Below are 22,585 nucleotides of genomic sequence, written 5' to 3' on the forward strand. Positions count from 1 at the left end.
GGGCTGCCCCCACCTGGGGGTCCCTGCCTGGGGGACCCTGCCTGGGAGGACCCGCCCTGTTGATGAGTTAGTTCGGGGCGGGGAAGAGCCGGTTTGAGTCTCTCTCTGCCGTTCCACAGGGAGTTATTGAAGTCAAAGGTAATGCTTACAGTGAGTGGACAGCGCCCCCCTGTGGTCACGTGTGGCAGCGCCTGTCTCTTCCTGCCCCTTGGGGTCCCCTGACCTTCCCCTTGGGGTCCCCTTCGCGGTGGTGGGTGCCAGCCACGGCACAGTGACAGCCCCAAGAGGGCCCCTCCCCGCCTCCTAGGGGTTCCTGGGGGCCCCTGGGGTCTGGGAACTGCCATCCTGTGTGGGGTGTGCACCCAGCGTGAGGCGTGCAGGGCTGCACGGGGTCACCTCCCTTCCCGGGTCACCCGGCGCCACCCCTCGGGGACCCCCAGAGTGCAAGGTAGGCCTGCACAGAGATCAAGGCAGAATCAACCAGAAGCTTCCAGGTCCCGCATTGCTGGGGCACGGGCTACAGAGCTGAGGGTATGGAGCCTCAGGGGCTGTGACAGGAGGTCAGGCGGGTGACAGCTGGTGATGGCAGGTCCAGTGTAGCTGGTGTCTTTGAGTAAAGTGCTTTTTGTTTTGTTTGATAAGCGCTTTTATAGAGTATAAGTGAATGCTGTGTTTTATCGGTGGGGTGTTTCTCTGCTAGGAGAAATAAATAGCTTGTTTCTGCCTCTGCCGACCCCCTCGCGGGAGCAGGTGTAAGTGTCGCGTGCACGTCAGGTTGCCCCAGATGCAACAAGACAGTCACTCTTTGGCTACAGACCCGCAGGCACTTAGGCTGGTCTCCATGTGGGGTGCGGATCCGTAAGGCCCCCGAGCATTTAAGAGATGGCTGAACTCAGGAGTTCCCTAGAGCTTCACATCAGAGGGGGTGTGAGAACCGAGTCTGTGCCCCCATGAATGGCAAGCTCCTCCAAAACCCCACTCCGGTGTCCCCCGTTGAGTCTCCTTCAGGCAGCACCATCCCCCGCACCCCGCGTCTGCTGTCCTCAGGGCTCACGGCACTGCTGCACCTGCTCCTTGGGACCCAGGACCGGTGTCCCCTGGGTCCCCAGGACACGGTCAGTGCTGGCCTTGGGTCCGTGGCGGGGAGGAGGGCGGAGAGGTCTCGCCGTGACAGGGTGGGGTTCTGGAGGCTGGCGGGGAGCTTAGCTTGTGCCCTCATCCCTGGCTCCCCGTTTTTCCATGTCCTGTTTCAGAGGTCACTCTCAGACCCCAGAGGCAGGGCACGTGAGGGGTGATGCAGGGACCGACCCTGGAAAGGGGGCCCAACGCCCTCTGGGGACAGGATGCGTGGGGGTGTCAGTGGGGTGGATTCTCGGGGCTCACTTGTCCTTGCTTTCAAACCTGCACAGGCGTGGCACACATTCCGAGACACGTACCAATGTTCCATAACAAAACGCCAGCCGACGTGGTAGCAGGGCCACGAGCAGCAGGTGCCTGGGCCTCAGGGCAACTCCGGGCACCCGGAGCCTCAGGGCACCAGGCCACAGCCCCGGGAGGGCCCTTTCGAGCCTCTTGGCTGGGCTCGAGGCACCGTGGCCTCCACAGCCCTGGCAGGTGCCTGGTTGGCCCCTCCTGGGGTCACCCGCTGCCTGCCCATCACTGCAGTGGGCACGGCAGGGTCTGGCTGCTCAGGAAGACTCTTGGGACCTCCCTCAGGAGGGGGTACCGGGCTGGGGTGCCCGGGGTGCTGATGGGTCCTGGGTGGGATGGGCAGCCTTTTGACTGCGTTCTCTCCACGGGCCTGCTTGGTGGTCACTGCCGTGGTCTTCCGAGTCCAGGCAGGTCCCTGGGGCCAGGGCCTCGGGAAGGAGGGAGGCTGGCAGGGATGAGCGGGTGCGGCAGTTCTGAGAGGTCACAGAGCTTGCTCAGGGCTGCTGGCCGGTCCCACGTGCTGCTGCCCACGGGGGGACGCGGTGGGGTGGAGGTGTCCTCCCAGGTTCCCACTGGTGGTGTAGAGCCAAGACACACTTCTTGCCAACCAGACTGGGTTAAATTAAACCCACCATGTCTATGGTGGGTTTTACGATGTTCCTTTGGACATTCAGAGATGATGCCTCAACTTTGTAGAAAGAAAATCATAGGATGCGGGCAGAGTTAGGATGCTGGGTTCTTCCTCACATGGCCACGTGCCGGGCCCGAGATGGGCCTCCTGGGCCGGAGAAGGGCAGCCTCCTCCTCCAGCCCCTTCTTGTGGCTTCTGGTTCCCATCTGAGGTCATGGAATATCAGCTTAGATTTTTTACTTCCAGGGCAAATGTTACCATAGCGGGTTTTATGACACACCCTCATCATATTTACCCAGTGGCTTTGTGCTCTCTGGAGACAGGATCAAACTTCTAAAAAAAAAAAACCAATATTTTTCCCTATGATAAAAGTAACACAAGATTGTTGTCCAAGTTGGGGAAAAAATATAAAGAATAAAAGTTACCCGTAATTCTGCCACCCAGAGTGAAGCAATTACTATCTTGATGTGATGTACACACTTGGACTCTTACCAGCTTGGACCACGTGTTGTGATGCAGAGTTTCAGAGCTGCTTCTGGCTGAGTACTGCTGGGCCCAATACGGAAAGGGGACAGCCGGGAGCGTCAGTGGCCTGCGTGGCCACGGGGTGGACACCAGCACCTGGGCTGGGCAGCCTGGTGTCTCTTCTTCTTTTTTTTTTTTTTAACATCTTTATTGGAGTGTAATTGCTTTGCAATGTTGTGTTAGTTTCTGGTGTATAACAAAGTGAATCAGCTATACATATACATATATCCCCATATCTCTTCCATCTTGAGTCTCCCTCCCTCCCACCCTCCCTATCCCACCCCTCTAGGTGGTCACAAAGCACCGAGCTGATCTCCCTGTGCTATGTGGCCGCTTCCCACTAGCCATCTATTTTACATTTGGTAGTGTATATATGTCCATGCCACTCTCTCACTTCGTCCCAGCTTACCCTTCCCCCTCCCCGTGTCCTCAAGTCCATTCTCTACGTCTGCGTCTTTATTCCTGTCCTGCCCCTAGGTTCTTCAGAACCATTTTTATTTTTAGATTCCATATATATGTGTTAGCATACAGTATTTATTTTTCTCTTTCTGACTTACTTCACTCTGTATGACAGAGTCTAGGTCCATCCACCTCACTACAAATAGTTCAATTTCATTTCTTTTTATGGCTGAGTAATGGTGTCTCTTCTTGACCCCAAACAAATAATTTATCCCCCCAAACATGCCTCGGAGTAGGTCCAGATTTTTTGGATGAGGCTCTCTGTCCTTGGTGACAAGATTCAGTAAAAAAGATATAGTTGTTTGTTATCTGCTTCCCAAAGATGGAGTCCCACATGGATTTTTCTCCTGGTTTTTATTTATGACTGCAATCAGGCAGTTTTTCCAGAGAAAACTACCCCTGCTCCCACCGCCTTATAGCCTCCTGTCTCTCTCTGACCTCAGCCTTGCTCTGGCCCCATCCGCATGAGGGTAAGCTGCTCAGGTACCATCCACATCAGGAGGAATCCGTTTTGACATTATGGGGACAGGAACAAAATTGGAATGTAGACTGTGGGTTAGATTGAGTATCGTATCTGCATTGGATTTAGTGAGTGGGGTAACTGCCCCAAGATTATGTAAGAGAATGTCCTTGTGCTTACGAAAACACCGAGTGTTACCTGGTAAAAGGACACTAAATGCGGGGCTTACTTTCACATGCTTCAGAGGAGGTAAGTGTATGTATAGGAAGGACAGAGATTATACAGAAATGCGGTCCAATAGTACTTTGTACTATTCTTGCAACTTTAAGTTTGAAAAATGTTCAGAATAATAAATGTAAAAAAAAAAACACTATGAAAGAACAAAACAACCCACGAACCCACCGCCGTGCACATCCAGCCCTCCTAATTCCACCCTGCGAGCGAGCTGCGGTCCTGGATGTTGCGAGAACCATTCCCCTGCTTTTCTCTAGAGTGGGCCTCACGTATATGGAAAACCATCCGCCCCCCACCTGGTTATGCTTAGTGTTGCCTGTTTTTGAGCTTCATACAGACGGAAAAGTGAAAGCCACCCCGCTTGTGTTCTTTCGCGGCCGCTTTCCACTTATCCCTCCTAATGGTGACTCTTGGGCTGCATCTTGCCTGCTGATGCTGTAGCTGCCCCGCCCACCTTTCCCCCACCCCGCCACCCCCACCCCCCGGGCAGGATGGGCCACAAGAGTGCTTGCTGCGTTGGGTGTGGAGGTGAAGGTGCGAGGGTCTGTCCCGAACGCCCAGCCCCTGCCCTGCGGTTCTGCCAGGGCCCTCCCAGGGCCAAGGGGCCTGGCAAGACAGATGGGAGCCGGGTGGGCAGCTCAGGAAGGTGTTAGTATCTCCGGGAGGCTTGAGTGCCCATCCTGAGAGGAGGGAGAGCCAGCTGGATGCCCCAGGTGTTCCCAGAGAGATTCCTGTCTACAGGCATGACTTTCCCGTTCAGGAGAGGCACATGTGTGTTTACAGGTATGTCCGTGTTCAGGACTGTCCTGATTCTCCCAGCCTCTGTCACATGGCCCAGGGAGAGCTGACCACACACTAGCCAGCGGGCTCCCTTCCTGCAGGAGGACCTGTTGGTGGCAGGGTCCTTTCCCCCAAGGAAGAGGCAGGGATGGGCTGGCAGGTCTGAGGAGGCCTACCGAGTGGCTTTACTGCTTCTGAGGACATTTTGTAATTAGCACATTAATTGTGTCCCGCTAGTGAGGGCTGTCAGGAGTTCCCTGGTTAATCAGGCGGTCCTGTGGTCTTGTCTGGTGTATTAATGTCCTCCCCAGGCCCCGGGCACCCCCTCCCCAGCCACTTCCCGCCCTGGAGCAGCTGCCATCCTGAATCCCCACCTTTCTTCACCGTCCGGCCACCCGTGTGCCCAGCGCCGTGCGTGTTGGCCTCCATGTGAATGATGCACGGTTTGGGTCTTCCTCTGTGAGCAGCTTTTTCCACTCGGCCTCACGTTGGGAGGTTGGGGTGATATGCACACGTTGATGGGTGTATTCTTTTGTGTGATTTATTTCTGCCTTCTCCACTCAGTGGAAATGTGTTTTTTTCAGTTTTTTACTGTGACAATCTCCATCAGCTTTTAAAATCCTCCTGGCACCTCTGTTTGAAAGATAAAATTTCTGGCTGATAAGTCGCTCGGTCCTTGGGGGGGCCGGCCTCTGGAACTGAGGTCCTGTGTCTCTTGGGGATGGGAGGAGGGACACAGGGCTGGAGGGAGGAAGGGCAGTTTAGGGATACCTGGGGTGACTTCTCTCTGAGGCTTTGACTCTTCTTCCTGCTGATGTTGCAATAAACACCAGAGCCCGGCAAAATTCAGGCGTGTGTTTTGTAGGTTTGTGCGTGGGGGTAGGGGTCAGGTCGAGCGTCCTTTGCCCGGATGTCCAGCCAGAGGCCGGCCCAGGCCCCTGCTGACCCGCACGCTGGTTGGACGCCCCCAGCGGGCCGACAGCACTGCTCTGCCAGCCCCTCAACCGCCTCTGAAGAACAAATTAGGCCTCAGCAGAAAGCTCTGCAGAGTCTGGAATTAGGCCAAATTAGTGAAGGATTAAATTGGTGCTGTCCGTTCTGCTGCTGATAGATGGCATCTTCTCTTCCTGAATCACCTGGGGAAACTTTGGGCCCCGAGTGAGCCCCACTCCCGTCTCCCGTGGGCTTCTCATTCCAGGCACTGGGCAGCCTCTTCCAGCCCGACGCTGCCAGCCAGGGGTCGGGGTGGGGGTGGGGGGCACAACGTGATGTGTCCCCTGGGCAGGCAGCGGTCACCCGGGTGGACACTGAGGGAGGTGGTGGCCAGGTCCTCCTGGCCGTGAGTCTCGTGGTTGGCAGTCTATCCAGCATGCAGTCGAGGGGCACGGGGTGTCACTGGCTGCAGGGCCACAAGGTGATGCTGTGTCCCTTTTTGTCCCCAGATCACCAGAAGCTGGAGAGAGAGGCTCGAATCTGCCGTCTTCTGAAGCATTCCAACATCGGTGAGTAGCCCTCGGGGTAGGGGTCCTAGCTCTCCCGTACAGCCAGCAGGGGGACCCCAAAGGCATCCCTTTCCTTCTCCATTGAAGTATCCCACCCTCAGGCCCCTGGAAACATCTCCTCCTCCTGACCCGGAGGGATTCCTGCAGGGACTTTGGGGCAACCCTCTGGGGGAGGTCAAGGCCGGGCTCCTCCTGGATGGGTCCCTGCCCACCACTCTGTAAGTCTGATCCATGATTCTGGTGAAAACACACAGGGGCCTCACGTTCCGTGGCTTCAGAAAAGCCACAAGACGGCCTGATTACAGAGAAAAAAGTTTGGAAACCGAAGACCACACCAGGCACAGCCCCAGCCTGAGGTCTGAGGCCTGAGGCCTGAGGCCTGAGGTCTGAGGTCTGATTCTGGAGAACCTCTGCCGTCCCCCCAGCCCGGGGCCCCTGGAACTGCCATCTGGGTCGGGGATCAGCTGCCCCTTGGGGGCATGTGGAGCCCCAGGAGCCCAGGTCTTGGCCTCAGGGAGTGTGGGTGCCCTGCCCACGGTAGGCCCCTTCCTTCTTCTTTTTTTTTTTTTTTTTATTTCTGAGATATACATTTTAAAGTAATAACTAGAATTATGACTTATAACGTTATACCAGAACATATAAGATCTTTAGAAATTTCATGTAATGTCTGAAACATTTATATTAACATATTTCCATACAAATAACCCAATGAAAGTTTAGTATTAGTTGTTTTGTTTGTTTTTTTATACTGCAGGTTCTTATTAGTCATCAATTTTATACACATCAGTGTATACATGTCAATCCCAGTCACCCAATTGAGCCCCTTCCTTCTGAAACCTCAGACTGAGTAGGGATTCAGTCCAGACACAGTCGTAGGAGCTGCTGGGACCCCAGACCCCGGAAGCTGGTGCAGATCTCCTGGGGCCTGTCAGCCTCCGCCTGCCCCGCTCAGCCGTGAGCGGCCCCTGTCCGCGCAGCACAACTGCCTGTCTTCTCCACCTCTGGTCCCTTTAGGGACTCCTGAGGAGCCCAGGACCCAGCCCTTGACCACACCGGGAAGCAGCCGGGTGGCACGGGGGGAGGGTGGGCCCGCGTTCTCAGAGGCCCCCAGGGAGCTCGTCAGGGTGGATTCCGGGCCCTCTTGCCCGCGTTCTGACTCAGTTGTGCCGGGACGGCGCCCAGGACTCTGGCTAAAAGGGATGCCAGGCTGTGCTCAGGAGCCCCGTCCGTGCCACTCCCAGACCAGGGCCTCGGCCGCGGGACCAGGAGGGCCGCAGGGGGGCTCGGGGTCCTCGGAGCTGGTTGTGGGAGCTGCTGCCTCCGTGGCTGTGGCCCCTCCAGGCCGCTGGCTCTTGTGCAGCTGGCCCAGCCTGGGTGCGAGGTGCAGGGCAAGGCAGATCTCCCGTTCCTAGGCGGGCCCCTCGGTGTCGGCCCCAGGGCTGCTGCCGCCCTCGTGCCTGGGCCCATACTCTTTCTAATCACGGACTCTCAAGGCTGAGACTGTTGGAATCACAGCGCGCAGATTCCTGACCTGCCCCCGGGAAAGCCTGGCTCGGAGGCCTAGAGCGGGCCCAGGAATCGGAATCTGAGCCAGCCTGGTGGGTGATTCTGAGGTGGGTGTCCACAGGGACCCCAGCCCCCTCTTCACTGGGCTGGGGCATGTTTGGCAAAAGGCGGGCTCCAGTCCGACCTCACCCCTGAGCTGTTGCCCCTCTGCCCGTCCAGGTCCAGACGCCCGAGGACCCTCTCTCCTGGTGCTCCTGGCTGATGCCACCTCACCGCCAGCTCTACCCACACCCCTTCCCATGCCAGCTCCCTCCCCTGTGTCCGCTGAGCGCCGATCAAGTGTGGGTCCCCATTCTGAGTGGTTTTAAGGGATCCCCTTACTAGGGAGAAGACCCAGGTGTTCTTGGGTTGGTGTCTGGGGACAGTTCTTCAACAAGAAGCCTCCCTGCCCTGCCTGCATACCCCGTGTGGTTCTGGGTGGGTTCTGAGTGGTCCCTGAAGTCCGCGTAGGGGGTTTATTCTAGAACACAGGGGAGGCAGAGCTGAGACTGTGGGGTTCAGCTGAACATTGTCTGTAGACTCAGGAGGGGCTCTCTGAGGAGTGAGTAGTGGGGGAGACTTTTGGGGGAGGTGAGGGGAGCCCCTTGCTCCGTGGCCTGTGTCTACCCAGCCCCATCTCTGAACAGAAAGTGTTCCCAGCCCCGCACCCCCGGGAGAGGAAGCAGGACCACGTTCAGATAGAGGCGGGGGAGGGGCTCTGGGAGGGGCTCCCCTTCCTGTCCTGGCTCACTCGGGAAGCAGTTGTGCTCAGGCCGTGGGCAGGGGACGAGCCTCAGTTTGCCCGTCTGGAAGGTGGAGATGCTGCCGCCTTCCTCACAGGGACCCCCCTGCGAGGAGCCGAGAGGGTTCCCCTGCGGAGCCGGGCGGGAGCTGTGAAAGCCCCCCTTTCCGAGGCAGTGTGCTGAGGTTCAGAGCTCAGCGACCTGGATTCGGGCCCCGCCTCTCCCCTCAAAAGCCACAGCAGCCACTGAGCTGCTTTGAGACACAGTCTCCTTGTTTGTGGACTAGGCGTGCTTCACAAGTGTGTCAGTCGTCCAGGCTTGGCAACTAATTACCCCAGAACTCAACCAACAAGCGTTGATTTTCTCTGTTTCTGTGGGTTCAAGAGCAGTTCAGCTGGGTGACTGGTGGGGGGGGCTGCCACATAATTTGTGGGATCGGTGCAAAATGAAAATGTGGGGACTTTTCTCAAAAATTATTATGAATTTCAAAACAGCAACAGCAGGGCAGGGCCCTCTGGAGCCTGGGGCCTGGGGCAGCTACACAGGTGGCCTGGCCATGTGCTGGCTCTGCCCAGGGCTCCAGAGACAGAGAGAGACAGAGACAGACCGAAAGAAAAAGAGAGACAGAGAGAGGCAGAGACAGAGATTGAGATAGACAGACAGAGACAGAGAGACAGACAGAGATGGAGAGGGAAGGAGAACAAGGAACACAGTGCTTTTTCTTCCCCAAACTGTGGTAAAATATACGTAACAATATTTATCAGTTTAACTATTTTTAAGTGTACAGTTCAGTGACATTAAGTACATTCACAATGTTATGTAACCATCGCCCTCACCTGTACTCAAAACTTTTTCATCACCCCCAGGGGAAACTCTGCATCCATTAAACACTAACCACTCCCCCCCCCCGCCCCCAGCGCCTGACACCCACCATTCTACTTTCTGTCTCTATGAATTTGACACCCTGGGAACCTCATTGATATCGGGACCATACAGTATTTGTCTTTTGGGAACGGGCTTATTTCATTGAGCCTAATGTCCTCAAGGTTCATCCGTGTTGTAGCAGGTGTCAGAATTTCCTTCCTTTTTAAGGCTGAATAATATTCCACTGTGTGTATATTCCACATTGTGTGTATCTCTTCATCCATCAGTGGAACTTGGCCTGTTAGCTATCGTGACTAATGCCGCCATGAACATGGGTGTCCAAGTCTCTGCTTTCAGTCCTTTGGGGGTATACCTCGCAGTGGATTCTTGGACCATATGGTGGTTCTCTGTTTAATTTTTGAAGTTATGATCCAGTCTGGGAGGGGTCACGCTGTCACCCTGCCTTATTCTGTTTGTTTGAAGGCCACACACGAGAGTGAAGGAGCCAAGCTCCCCTCTTAAAGGGGGCCCATCAGAGGGTGTGAATGCTTCTCACGATCAGCACGATGGCACATGCTGGCTGCTGGCTGCCTCCTGGGCTGTAGCATTAGGAGCTGGTGCCCGGAGTCAGGCCCCCGGGGGGAAGCTCCCCTCCCAGGGGCTTTAGTTTCTGTTCAGAGACCAGGGGGCACCTGGGCAGAGGCGACAGGTGTGGGCCGGCCTTGGCAGTGCCCTGTGTGGGCCCCTCCCAGGAAGCAGGCCCAGGCGTCTGGGGACGGGCATGACCCGCAAGACACGTGCCCTCCACGTGACACGTGCCCTCCACAGACACGTCTGAGCTGTAGTCGACTGTCCATGAGGTTGGCTCCCTCCACCTGGGGTCTCAGGAATCCCCTCGTCAGCGCATATTTACGGACACCTACCCCGTGCCAGCGGGAGACTCGGCTGAGGGCAAGGTTATCTCCACCCTCACCTCAATGGTGGGCTGTAGCCACCTCAAGAGGTTGCTGCTCAGCACGTGAGGGTGTCCCAAACTTCCCACACTGCCCCCAGGGACTGTGGGTGACAGAGATTGAGCAGAGCCCATGGCAGGCAGAATCTTCCACAGCCTTGTTAGAATGGGCCCCATTGGGCGGTGAGCAGAGCCCATCGGCCTTGACTCAGCAGGCAGCCCTCAGCCTTCCTCCAGCCTCCTCTCTTCCTCCCTCCGGCCTTCCCTCAGCCTCCCATCACCCCTCAGCCTCCCCCAGCCTCCCTCCAGCCTTCCCTCAGCCTCCCTCAGCCTCTCTCCAGCCTCCCCTCAGCCTCTCTCCAGCCTCCCTTTAGCCTCCCCTCAGCCTCCCTCAGCCTCCTTCCAGCCTCCCCTCAGCCTCTCTCCAGCCTCCCCTCAGCCTCTCTCCAGCCTCCCTTTAGCCTCCCCTCAGCCTCCCTTTAGCCTCTCTCTGGCTTCCCCCCAGCTTCCCCTCAGCCCCCCGTCAGCCTCCTCTCTGCACGCTGACCCTCTCTCTCCTGGGCCTGGCTCATTGATGGCAAATTCCCACCTCCTGGTTTCTGGGGCTGGAACTGCCTTCCCTTGCAGGATGGTCCACCCAGGAGCTGGGCAGGTGGGCACCATGGGGGACAATGGCCCTGCGAGGACTTCCTGCCGAGATGAGGAGGCCAGTGCAAGAGGGGAAGGTGAAAGGTTTCCAGTCTCCAAACGCTCAGGGCCCATGCTGTCATTCCCCAGCTCTCCCTTCCCAAAGCCCATCATGTGATGGGTCACAGGGCCCTGCCCACCCTCACAGCACAAGGGTCCAGGGAGGGGTTCAGGCGCAGCTTTGGAGGGGCAGAAGGACCCCCCACCGAGAGCCCCCTGGCCTGGGACTCGGGGTCCTGTCCCTGGAGGAGCTGTGGCCCCAGCAGCAGGAGGTGCGTCTCTGGGCTCCCCCCACCCCCTTGTCCCCCTAACCCAGTGCTCCCAGACCAGACTCTTTCAGGTATTGCTGGGACTTTATCTGCCGCCTCTGTATGCCACCCACAGTGTTATTTACTTACTGTTTTTACTTAAAAAGATTCTATGACAATTCCTTTCTTTTTTTTTTTTTTTTTTTTTTTTTGTTTTGTTTTTTAATTTTTATTTATTTATGGCTGCATTGGGTCTTTGTTTCTGTGCGAGGGCTTTCTCTAGTTGTGGCAAGCGGGGGCCAGTCTTCATCGTGGTGCGCGGGCCTCTCACTATCGTGGCCTCTCTTGTTGTGGAGCACAGGCTCCAGACGCACAGGCTCAGTAGTTGTGGCTCACGGGCCTAGTTGCTCCGCGGCATGTGGGATCTTCCCAGACCAGGGCTCGAACCCGTGTCCCCTGCATTGGCAGGCAGATTCTCAACCACTGCGCCACCAGGGAAGCCCACAATTCCTTTCTTGACTTAGTCCTGCCTGTGAAATCACGGGTCTGATGTGCTAGGTAGGTTTTCTTCCAAACCATTAAAGTAATACATAACTATCTTTTAAATGTTAAAACTGTTTAACTAAAAAGAGTGTGTACGCCCGCGTGGCCTTGACTCTCATGCAGAATCCCCAGTGTCTCCCAGGGCGAGGCCGAGGGCCCTGCCAGCGGGACCTGGGAGCCTGAGCCCCTCCCACCTGCTCGGGGGGCGGGGCCTGCGGGCAGGTGGCCTCCGCCAGGAGGAAGGCCCAGCAGCACCCCAGACTTACGGACCCCTGAGGCTCCCCTGGGGAAGGGGGCTCCCTGCATGGGAGGAGAGAAAGGCCCCCCGGGGGGGGTCCCTCCGGGGCGCTGTCTGCAGGGCTGGCGGGGTGGTGGAGGGTGGACCCCTCCCCTCCATGCCGCCCCTCCACCCCGGGCCTTTCTTTGCTTGGAGTTCCAGGGGAGGCTGCTCGGAGGGGCCGATGTGCTGGGCCCCCCCGCAGAAAGGAGTCAGCAGGGGGAGGGCTTTTGGTCCCTCAGGGATTTTGCAGGAGGGGCCTCGAGGAGGTCGCAGTGAGCCGGGGGTCTGCTGTGTGTTAGGGAGATGCAGACCCGCCCGGGTGGAGTCGGGGTCCGGGCGGACCTGGGTGGGGTGAGGCTGGACGCTGGGTCCTTGAGCAGAGATTAAAGCGAGCAATGGGAGGGGGAGATGGTGAGAGAAGCAGACGTGTGAGACGAGGCGCCCCCGGAGCCACCCATGCCGCTTCTCCTTGGCGACCAGATGCCCTGACTGCTTGCGGCAGGGGCCTGCCCCCCGGGCGCCAGGCCGTGGCCCGAGGTCAGGGGCCATTGCAGCCAGATTGGGGTTCCTGGTGTGAGGACACTGCTGGCCGGGCCCTTGGGAAGCCCGGAGCTGGGAGAGGGAGGATGCTGGCAGCCAAGCTGGGAGCTAGGGCAGCCTCGAGGACGTGAGGAAGGGGCTGTGGGCCCCGGGAGGAGCTCTGCTCTTCACCCTTTCGGTGCTGGTGGCCCCATCCCTCGTGGTGGTGGGGGAGGGGGAAGTGAAGCCTAAGGAGCAGAGGGGCGGAGCGGGCCGAGGCTGGTGGAGCAGCAGCTCTGTGGGGGCTCCGAGCCCCCGTCCACACTGCTGCTTTGGCCTTGTGCGAGCTGTGTGACCCTCAGCCAGTAACTTACCCTCTCTGTGCACCAGCTTCCGCACCTGTAACCTCTCAGGATGAGCGCACTGCAGGCTCCTGACACAGAAGGCAGGATCCGTCACGTGGGGGGCAGTGTCCAAATGAGCCGTTACTAGAAATACCTGCTGTTTAGTGCTGGGCGCGTCTCCACCTCAAGGAAAAGGAGGCACTGGGCTTGTGTTCTTTGTGCTGACATCCACTTCGCTGTTCACTCATTCATTCATTCCCTCATTCATTCGTTCATCAACCCCTAATCAGCACAACACTGGCCAGGCCCTTGTTCCAGGCTCAGGGAGATGAAGAAAACGGACTAAAGCAGAGAGGGCGTGCGTGGCGTGGCGCCATCCTACCGACCATGCCGGTTCTGGAATGGGAGCTCAGGGTCTGACCTTTGAAAGTGATGCCGCACTGGGCCCTGGGCAGGTGGTCCTCCGCCCGGGGGTCCCTGCCCCCTCAGCCTGGCCCGAGAGGTTGGCGATGGCGCCCTCCGCACTCCTCTCCCATGAAGTCCCTGGACGGCTCCTTTCCAGACCTGGTGGTGTGGGCCTTCGTCCCTGCACCCCTAGCCCCACCCCTGCTGCGTTTGGGAGCAGGGGACCCAGCGGGGGCTGAGAGGGGTCAGGGTCTCCCTCCGGCAGAGGAAAGGAAAGGAAAGGCCACACCCCTGAGGCCCTTGGATGCTGGCCTGGGGCCGGCCGGCCTGCAGGGCCCACGGCTCACCCCTCGGGCTCTGCCTGCAGCACCCACCCGGGCCCTCCCCAGTCCGTGCTGTGGGAAGCCCCAGGCCCTTGGGGGGGGTGGGTGGGCCCTCCTTGGGGCGCTTGTGCTACGGGCCATGGGACTGGACTGGTCGGAGGCGGGCTGGGCGGCGTGGGTAGGCCCCGGGCTGCTGCCCACGCTCACGGCCTCTCCCGTCCCCACAGTGCGTCTCCACGACAGCATCTCTGAGGAAGGCTTCCACTACCTGGTCTTCGATCTGTAAGTGCCGGAGCCCAGGGACTTGTGCTCTCATCTGCTCCCAGCGTTGGGCCGGGCTGGGACCCTTGGTCTCCCCAGCCCCTGCGGGCAGTCCTCCGACTCCTGGGTAGCCTCGCCCCCAGCTGCGTGGGCCAGCCTCCCTCGGCTCTGCTCTTAGCTGGTTGGCTTTGCGCTGGCGCACAGCACGGAGTCCCAGGGGGATGGGACTGCCCAGCTGGTCCCCTCCCCCCACAGAACACCTGCTGGAGGCTGGGGCGGAGGGGAGGGAGGGAGGGGAGGAGCCCCGGAAGAACGGGCCCTTGGTCTTCCTTCCCCCTCCTTCCCCCGGCTGGGGCCCACCGGCTGGCGTGATCATTTGCGTGTGTGCATGTGTGTGTAAGAGTGCCTCTGGGTTTATGATTGCATGGATGCATTTGTGTATGTTGATGAATGGGCATGTGTGTGTGTGATTTGTGGGGGCGTGTACGTGTGTACACACGTGCACGTGATTTGTGGAAGGGTGTGCACAAGACTGCCTGTGTGTTATGAGTGCATGTGTGCGTGTGTGTGTTTATGAGCGTGCATGTGTGGGTTTCAGTGTGCACGTATGTGAGCGTGATTGTATGAACACGTGTATGTGTGTGGTTTGTGTGCATGGGTGTATGTGTGGTGTGTGTATGTGTGTGAACATGTGTATGAGTTGGGGGTGTGGACATGGGGTGTGGACATGTATGTGTGTGTACATGTCCATGGGTGCATGTGTGCACACACATGTGGCTGGTGGGTGTGCATGTGCACCCACATGTGCGTGTCCGTGTACACGTGCACATGATTTATGGGGTGTACGTATGCATGTGTGTACACATGTACATATGTGACTTGGAGTGGATACGCATAGGTATGTGTGTGCACACATGCATGCATGTGTGGCGCTAAGTGAGAGTGTCTGGGGCCTCTGCTGCCTCTCACTTCCTGCTGGATTTAGAAGCGGTGATCTCATCCCCTCGCTTCCCGACAGCTCCGGCTGAGTGGTGCTATATTTAGCTGTCTGTGAGTCAGCACAGCTCGGGACCCTGGGGTGGGCAGGGGTTGTAGCTTCGGGGTGGCTCTGTGTGCCCTCCACGAAGCCCAGCTTAGGGGCTGTGGCCATGGGGGCAGGACGTGTCTCCATGGGAAGCTCCTCCCTCAAACGACAAAAGCCTCGGCCTCTATGGCCAGGAGAGGCCTGCAGGGGCTGGGCCACCTCTTGGTCCCCCGTGTCCCACAAGACACCACTTCAAGTCACCAGCCAGGTGACCAGGGCTGACCTGTGACACAGCTACCGCTGCTGGGCCGAGGCTGTGCCCTGAAACGTCTGTCCCCTGGCCCCTGTGGAGGTGGCAGGCTTGCTGTCATCCCCGTGGGCCCCCAGACCCACCCAGTTCCACCAGCCTCTGTTCCAGGAAATACAGAGGCCCCCGGGCTGGAGGGTGGCCATGTCCGGGCCCCTGGTGGCCGACAGGTGGGTGGGTGTGTGTGATTCAGGAGTGGACAAGGTGGGAGAGAATGGTGTGCACGTGTGTGTGTGTACGTGTGTGCACACTCGTGCATGTAAGTGCGTGCACGTGTGTGAGAGGGTCTTGAATCCGCTGCCCCCCCACAACAGGCAGGTGTGGGGAGAGGCTCTGCGCGGGGCTGGCGAGAGGAAACTGGCTGGGGTTTTTGGAGAGGGTGGCGAGGAGGGAGGACCTGGGCCTTGCACATCCTCCCCCCAAACCTCTGTGGCCCCCAGGCCTGTTGAAACTCCCGCTCTGCAGCATCCAGGACAGCCCTAGGCCTCAGGCAGCTGTTTGGGGGGGGCAGGGAAGGCCTGCGTGGGGGGCTGCTGAGGGAGGGGGAGGAGTGGAGGCGTGGAGATGCCCCCACCCTGCGCACAGCCCTCCTGTGCCACTCTGCATCCCCTCTGCGACTCTGTAGCCCCAGAACTGGGGAGACGTTTCTGGCCTGGGCTGGCATCACCTTCAGGAAGCCCCAGGCCCTTTGGCAGTTTGGGGGCTCTGTGGATTTGGAGATTGACAGTTTTCCCCACTCCCCATGCCTCAGAATGTCACGTGGCCTTGGGGACCAGGCCTGGGAACAGAGGAAAGGGCTCTCCCAGGGGCTGTGGCTGCAGCCCAGAACTAGCCATGCTGTCTGGCCGGAGCCTGAGGAAAGGGAGGACATTGGCCTCCAGACCAGGCCCTTCCCGGCCAGCTCGAGACGCCAGCCCCCTGCAACCAACTCCCTGACCTACAGCTGTGGACCACAAGGCCCCAGGTGCACAGACTGGAGCCTCCTGTGGATGCAAGGACCCAGAGGGCCTGTCCCCGGCCCCAGGTGGAGCCTCCTGGGGGGCTCCCTGTGTCCCTGCTACAGCCCCGAGCAATACCTGTGCCCTTTCCCCCTCTGCCCTATGCTTGGACGCAGGGTCTGCAGAGCCTGACCTGTGAGCTGTGTGTGCAGAGAGGAACAGTGAGTCCCGCTCGCTTGGGCTGGACGTAGAGCCCCGTCCTGCTCCACACACACACGTGTGCACGCGGACACATGAGGCTCTGCTCCCTCGGGCGGTCACCTGCTCTAGCCTGAGCCGCCTCAGGTGGCAGAGTGGGACCCTAAAAGCTCCCCCAAGTCCCAGGCTTGTTGGGAGTCTGACAGGATCTGAGGGCCAGCATCTAGCCTCGAGTGGGAGCATGCCAACACCCAACGCATCCTCGTTTTTGTGTTTCTCTAACACTGAGAGAGAGCCCGCCCACTCCAGGGCCACTGTTCAGCAGGGCCCATGCCCGTGGTCGCTGAGTGCTGGGCACAAAATGAAGCCAACCCAAGCCCCAACTCCGAGAGCTAATGGGAACTGAGATGCAAACGGAGAGATCATAGCGCATGAGGCCAGCGCAGCTGCAGGTGGAAGGAGGGTGTGGCTGCGGAGGGAGTGTTCCTCGGTGTCCCCACAGGACACAGGAGGGAGACTCTGGACCACACAGGGGTACAGAAGCCCTAGATGGAGACTTCCGGTGGACTCAGAGCTTGCCGGGTGGAGTGAAGGGCTTGGGCGGACCCAGGGATGGCTCCTCCCTGCTCCCCGGGCGTCCGTCCCTCACCCCTGCTTTTCACCTTGCTGTCCACGCCCACGTTTCCCAGCCCAGGGGATCTAGTCATTTTGGCAAGCGACACGTGGCAAGAGGGTGTGTGGACAGAGGTCCCACTCTCCTTCTGGAAATGGGGCTTTGAACACCTCGTGACCTTGCCCACCAGGGAGGCCAGATCCAGGCAACGTCTCTTCTGGCCCCTCTGCTCTGTGTGTGGGCCGCATCTCTGGCCTTGGGGGGTTTGGCAAAGGAAAACCAGATTTTCTCAGGCCTGGAATTAGTCGCAGGGCCTGGGTAACAGTGAAGAGGCCTGACTCAGACTCCTGGGCTGCCTGAGCCCAAACTCTGGGAAAGTCCCTGAGATCATCGAAACTCAGTTTTCTGAGCTTAAGAGTACCAGTGTCATGCAGGGGGCGTGAAGGCTAAAATGTGAAGTACCGCCCTATGTGAGTAAGCACTCGGTAAGCTGTCAGTCCCGGGTGACGCTGGAGACGGGGCGGAGGTGGTGGTGGTGATGGTGAGGATGGTGGTATTGATGGCTGTGGAGGTGAAGACGGTGGTGCTGGCGGCGGTGATGACGAGCAGGAGGTGGTGGAGACGGTGACGGTGGAGGTGGTGATGGTGGTGACAGGGCGACCTCTGTGTGCTTTTCCCACAGGGTCACTGGTGGGGAGCTCTTTGAGGACATCGTGGCGAGAGAGTACTACAGTGAGGCCGACGCCAGGTGGGTGCAGAGCCCTCACACCGTCCCGGCCCCTCTTCTCCTGCCTGGCCTCCCCTCTCTAAGCCTGGCTCCTGCGCCTCTGGCCCACATCTGCTCTCATGCACGTTGTCCCTGACGTGGCCCCGGCCGATGGTCAGCTGGGTAGAAGTGTCAGGCTGCCCGCCTGGCGGACGCCCTGGCCAGCCCTGCTGGGAGCCCTCTGGGCAGGTCCAAGGAGCGGGGGCGTGCGGCTCGTGTGTCCTGAGTCGGGGAGGGCCCAGGCCTGCCCCGTCTCCCCCGGGGTGGGTGGGAACTGGCCCACAGAGGGGCCCCCCTTGGGGTGGCCGGTGGGGGGAGAGCAGACAGAGCGTGGTGGTGGGCGTCCTCCTGCCCTTCCCTTGGACTTGGTCAGCCCTCATGGTGGTCGAAGGGGACCGACCTTCTCAGAGATACCGTCTGCAGTGCGTCTGCTGGGAGATAGCAGGGCCCTTCCCCCCAGAAGGGTAGGCCCCCCGTGACCTGCTCTGGCCCGTGCTGTTGGCCAGATGCCACCCCGACCCGTGACAGGGATGTCACTACTGACAGTGCGTCTCAGCTTGGAGATGGCTGCGGGCCACCAATCCCGGCCCACCCAGCCTGGCCCGCCCGGCTCCCAAGGAGACACGCGTTTAAAAGAAAAAGAAAAAAGGCCGACAGTGGCCCTCTCTAGGCGGTGGAGTTACGGATGCTTTTTAATTTTTTAATCTTCTTCGTCTATTTTAAAATTTTTCTTTAATGAATATGTATTCCTTTTCTAATCAAGAAAATGAACGTTATTTTAAAAAGTAGCTTTTTGTGACTTGCTTCTGCACCCCCAGGCAACCTTGCCTGTCGGTGACAGCCTGGGTCCCCGTGAGAATATGTGAGTGGGTCCCTGGTGTCACCCGGGCGCCCACAGAGCTGGGCAGCAGGAGGCTGGGGGCCTGGCGGGCGCTGGGGTGGGGCGTTGGAGTCGGGGTGAGCTGGGGCGTCGCCCGAGGGCGCACGGGCACTGGCTGCTTTTCTGAGGCTCCTTGAGGAAGGGCTTTCATTTTGCACAGCAGCCTGGGAACGACCTGTTCCCTTCGAGGGCAGGAAGACTCCGTTTTTATTTCCTACTTACAAGAAAAGTAGAAAGTAGAGCAGAGGCACCTCCTCCTGCTCTGAGATGCTCGGGCGAGAATGTCCCAAGTATGCGTGCCTGCCTGCTGGGTGGAGCCAGAGCCCCAGACCCGGGCCGTCCTGACATCTGTCAGGGCAGGACAGGAGAGGAGGTCCCCAGCGGCTGCCCCCAGGTCGGGCCCCAGGGCCCGCAGCCAGGGCAGCGCCGGGACCAGGAGGGCTGCCTTCCAGCGGTACCGGGGTGCCTCGGGGGGCCGCGCTTGCCTTCACTGTCCTCTTCCCACCCCCACCCCCCCACCCCGCCTGGAGCATCCTGCCAGGGCTCCTCGGTTCTCAGCACCCACCGCTGGGCACGGCCCAGGGCCTGGCAGCCTCCTGCGCTCTGTGGTTGGTGGTCTCGCTGGAGCGGGACGTGGCCCACAAGCAGAGCCCCGCTCTTGGCTGGGAGCCCCCAGTGCCTGCCCCTTCCCCATGTGCCCGACGGCCACACTCCCTCCCCTGCCACGTCCCCCACGCATGCCCCGGCCCCCCAACACCTGTGTCCTCGGAGCTCCTCCCTTGCCCACTCTCACCTCCTACCTGCCTCCAACCTCGTCTTCTCCGATGCCCACTTCTGCCCCCGCCCCCCCCCCAATTCTGTGGCTCCCTCCTGCCTGGCCGGATGGCCGGCATCCTGACCTTGCTGCCTGGGCCTCCCCTGGGGAGGCTCTCCTGGCGTTTGGGGCCCCACCCACAAATGCCTAGTTTCCTCTCATAGACTCCACCTTGCTCATAGCCAGACTGCCACGGGGGCGAGAGGGAACGAGGGACACTCTCGGGGATCCCTTCCAGCTGGCCTCACTCATTAAACCCGCACCTCAGGCTGCCCTTTTTCCCGGGAGTCCTGGACCCTGGAAGCGTGCTTTTGACCTTTGTGTTGGTGCTTAGCCTTCGGGCAGGAGGGCCTGAGAGAGCGTTGTGGACGCCCACGTGGGTGGGTCTCCCACGGGCATCGTCAGGAGCTGTGGCAGATGGGGTGAAGGCTTTCTCCCGCCCTGGGAGGGTGTGCCCCCAGGACCCCCAGTGAAAGGAGCCTGGGCTCTGCTGAGGCTGGAGCCCTAGACGCCCGGCCGTGGTGCTGGGCACCTTCCTGGCCAGGGTGTAGGTCCGGCCCCCGCCAAGTGCGTCAGCCACCCTTCCAGCGGCCTGCCCGGGGCCGTGCTGCTCAAAGCGGAGCGAGTGATGAATTTCCAATGTGTCACATCTCTAGAGGAAGAGGAAGCAAGGCAGGAGTTGCTTTTCTGAACCTTTTTCTAACCAAGAAGGCTGGAGATGGCTCTGAGGTAGAAGTGGGATCTTTATTTTGGAGTTCGTGGGGAAAAGGAGGGGTCTTTTTCAAACCTGGGAAAGCAAAGTTCAGAATATTTAGAGCCCATTTTTAAAAACCCTGAAAAGCAATATGGCTCGTGAGGGATGCTTATAGGGGCCCATGAGAAGGCTGGCTGTCCCAGGGAGGAGGGAGGGGGAGGGGAGTGGGAGGAGGGGGGAGGGGAGGGGGAGGGGAGTTGGAGGGGGAGCAGGAGGAGGAGGGGGAGGAGCACATCTGAGGTGACAGCCGAGCCCAGAACCCTGAGAATAACGTCCAGGACCCGGCCAGCATCTGGAATGCCGCTTGGGTACAATTCTGACCACAAAAGTGACTTTCTAAGTTGTTCAGAATATGAAAAAAGGCCCCACGAGGAAGATGGTATGATGTAAATGGCAGGCAGAAGGGAGGCAGGACCTCATGACTGGCCAGGCAGCCTCATGTCCTCCAAGGCCGTGGTCTCAGCCGGGAGACCAGGGTGAGAGCAGGGTGAGGAGGGCCCCGGGAGCGGTCCCCAGAGGTCCCTGGAGGGTGGGCTAGCTGGAATGGGCCGCTCTCCAGGCAGGTGGGTGTCCCGTCCACCTGCAGGCCGCAGAGGCCACTCCCACGTCGGTCCCAGAGATGCTGTGAAGAATAGGCCCGGGAGACAGGCGAGCAGCGTTGCCGCCCTGGCTGTGGGGAGGGGGTGAGCAGACCTGCACCGTTTTTTCTTGGGGAACGTGGTTTGCTTGGCCAGCTCATTTGTGAGCACTGGGGGCTAAGCCAGCACATCTCTCCATCAGGGCGGCCACGAAGCGCCCTGAGCAGGGCCTGCGGGATGGGCGGACAGGGGCTGCATCAGAGCTGTAGGGCTGGACTTCAGCCAGTGGGCTGAGTTCTGTGATGCTCGGGGAGAGACGCTGGCTCAGCAGGAGCAGTCACCCCATCTCTGGCGCTGGTTTGGGGCCCTGCATCCCCAAGAGGAGGCGCGGGGGAGGACAGAGGGCACAGCCCACCCCCATCTGAGCCAACGTATCAATCGGTGCTGCGGCCGATGGATCCCTGGGTCCAAGAGACGTTTGGGGAACACGTTCCTACAAGGCTGGGCCTGAGGACACAATCGAGAGGAAAGAACCGACATGTCCCTGTGGTCATGGAGGCCACAGTCCGGAGCAGAGACGGACGCTGCCCAGACGCCCACACAGAGCGCAGGGCCGCCGCGTGACTGCAGTGGGGACGACGTGGGTGCCTCACGCTCACTCAACACGGAGGAGAGTCCAGAGAGCGTCCTGGGGTTGAGAGCGGAGGCAAGCTCACAAGGGTGGAGGAAGAAGAGGGGCTCGACCCAAAGCTCAAGACTTGCAGGGGTCTCAGCAGGCCTGAGCTTGGAGCCAGATCTTTCCAGGGCTTTCGGGGAGTGGCCAATGGCCCAGGAGATGCCAGCCTGTGGGCTGTGAGGGCTGCTGATGCGCTGGAGGGAGGGCCGGGGTACCACGGGGATGGCAGGGCACACGGCACACGGCTGGGACGCGTGTCCCCCAGGGCAGAACCAGGGTCTGGCTGCAGCGGCACAGGCGGGGGCTGGTCTGCCCCAGGGTCCCCGAGCCCCTGTATGGGGTCGGGTGCTGCAGCGTGCGGGTGGTCCAGGGGCTCGAGGCTGAGCTCCGTGAGGAGGCAGTGATGCCCCCAGCGTGCCTCCCCGGGGCTCTGGGTTTGCCAGGGAGCCGCAGATTCCCGGGGACTGGGAAAGCCAGCGTCCCCTGCCCCGGGCCCTGGCTCAGTGGCCTCAGCTACAAGTGCTGGGCCTTTATCTGGCCTCTGTCTCCACCCAGCGGCCTGTCCTGACCTTAGAAGAGCTTCCCTGACCTCACGGCTGAGCTCTGCCCACGAGGAGGGAAGCCCCTGGGTGGGTCAGCCTGGGTGGCGGGAGGGGTGCTGAGCCCGTGTCTGCAGTCATGGGAGGGCTGGTGGTGGCTGGGTGTGGAGCTGGGGATGCAAGGATGGGGGTGAGGACCACAAAGGATTGTTCCTGGCAGATGAGGACGTTGTGGGAGGGGCAGGAGTGGGGAGGGAGGCACTGGGAGCAGGTCAGGCAGGAGAGCTCAGGGCGTGGGGTGGGGGTGGGCTTTCCAGGCCCTAGAGGCACCTAAGGGCAGGGGGTGCTGGGGGACTGTCGCCCACAGGTTTGGGCCCGGCTCCTCTTGACCCCTGCAAACTTCAGGAATCCATCGTCAGGATTCTGAGGTCTAGGTTTCTGCAGGGGGGGAAACTCAGGTTTACTTTTCTATGCAGCAGGTGGTCTCCAGATGTGGCCAGAGGTATTTGAGGAAGAGGCCTGGTCCCCTATCCCTTCTCTGAGTTTGCTGTTAGGAGAACGAAGCCCACCCCTCCAGCTGACCTTCAGTCACCCCCCCAGGGTCCAGCCATGGCAGGAAGGGTCCTGAGGGAATCTGCCTGTGCATCCCTCGTCCCCACCCAGAGGGGCTGTGGCGGAGACCCCAGGGGGTGAGCTCCAGGGAGCCTGTGGCCCTCCTGTCTCCCGTGGCTGGTAACGCTGCAGGGCTGCTGTGGGAGCCCA

General features: G+C 59.8%; 1 protein-coding gene across 16 annotated transcripts in view; it reads left to right on the plus strand.

The window, feature by feature from the left end:
• Positions 1-22,585, plus strand: part of CAMK2B (calcium/calmodulin dependent protein kinase II beta) — a 95,903-nt gene that overhangs the window by 46,362 nt on the left and 26,956 nt on the right. For all 16 annotated transcript variants that reach the window (XM_082399805.1, XM_082399812.1, XM_082399810.1 and 13 more), the window contains exons 3-5: positions 5,963-6,022; positions 13,703-13,757; positions 17,499-17,564. In XM_082399805.1, coding sequence (XP_082255931.1) covers positions 5,963-6,022; positions 13,703-13,757; positions 17,499-17,564 — 181 coding nt within the window. The remainder of the gene's footprint in view (positions 1-5,962; positions 6,023-13,702; positions 13,758-17,498; positions 17,565-22,585) is intronic.

Source organism: Balaenoptera borealis, assembly GCF_965194805.1.
Source record: "Balaenoptera borealis genome assembly, chromosome: 7".
Lineage (NCBI taxonomy): Eukaryota > Metazoa > Chordata > Mammalia > Artiodactyla > Balaenopteridae > Balaenoptera > Balaenoptera borealis.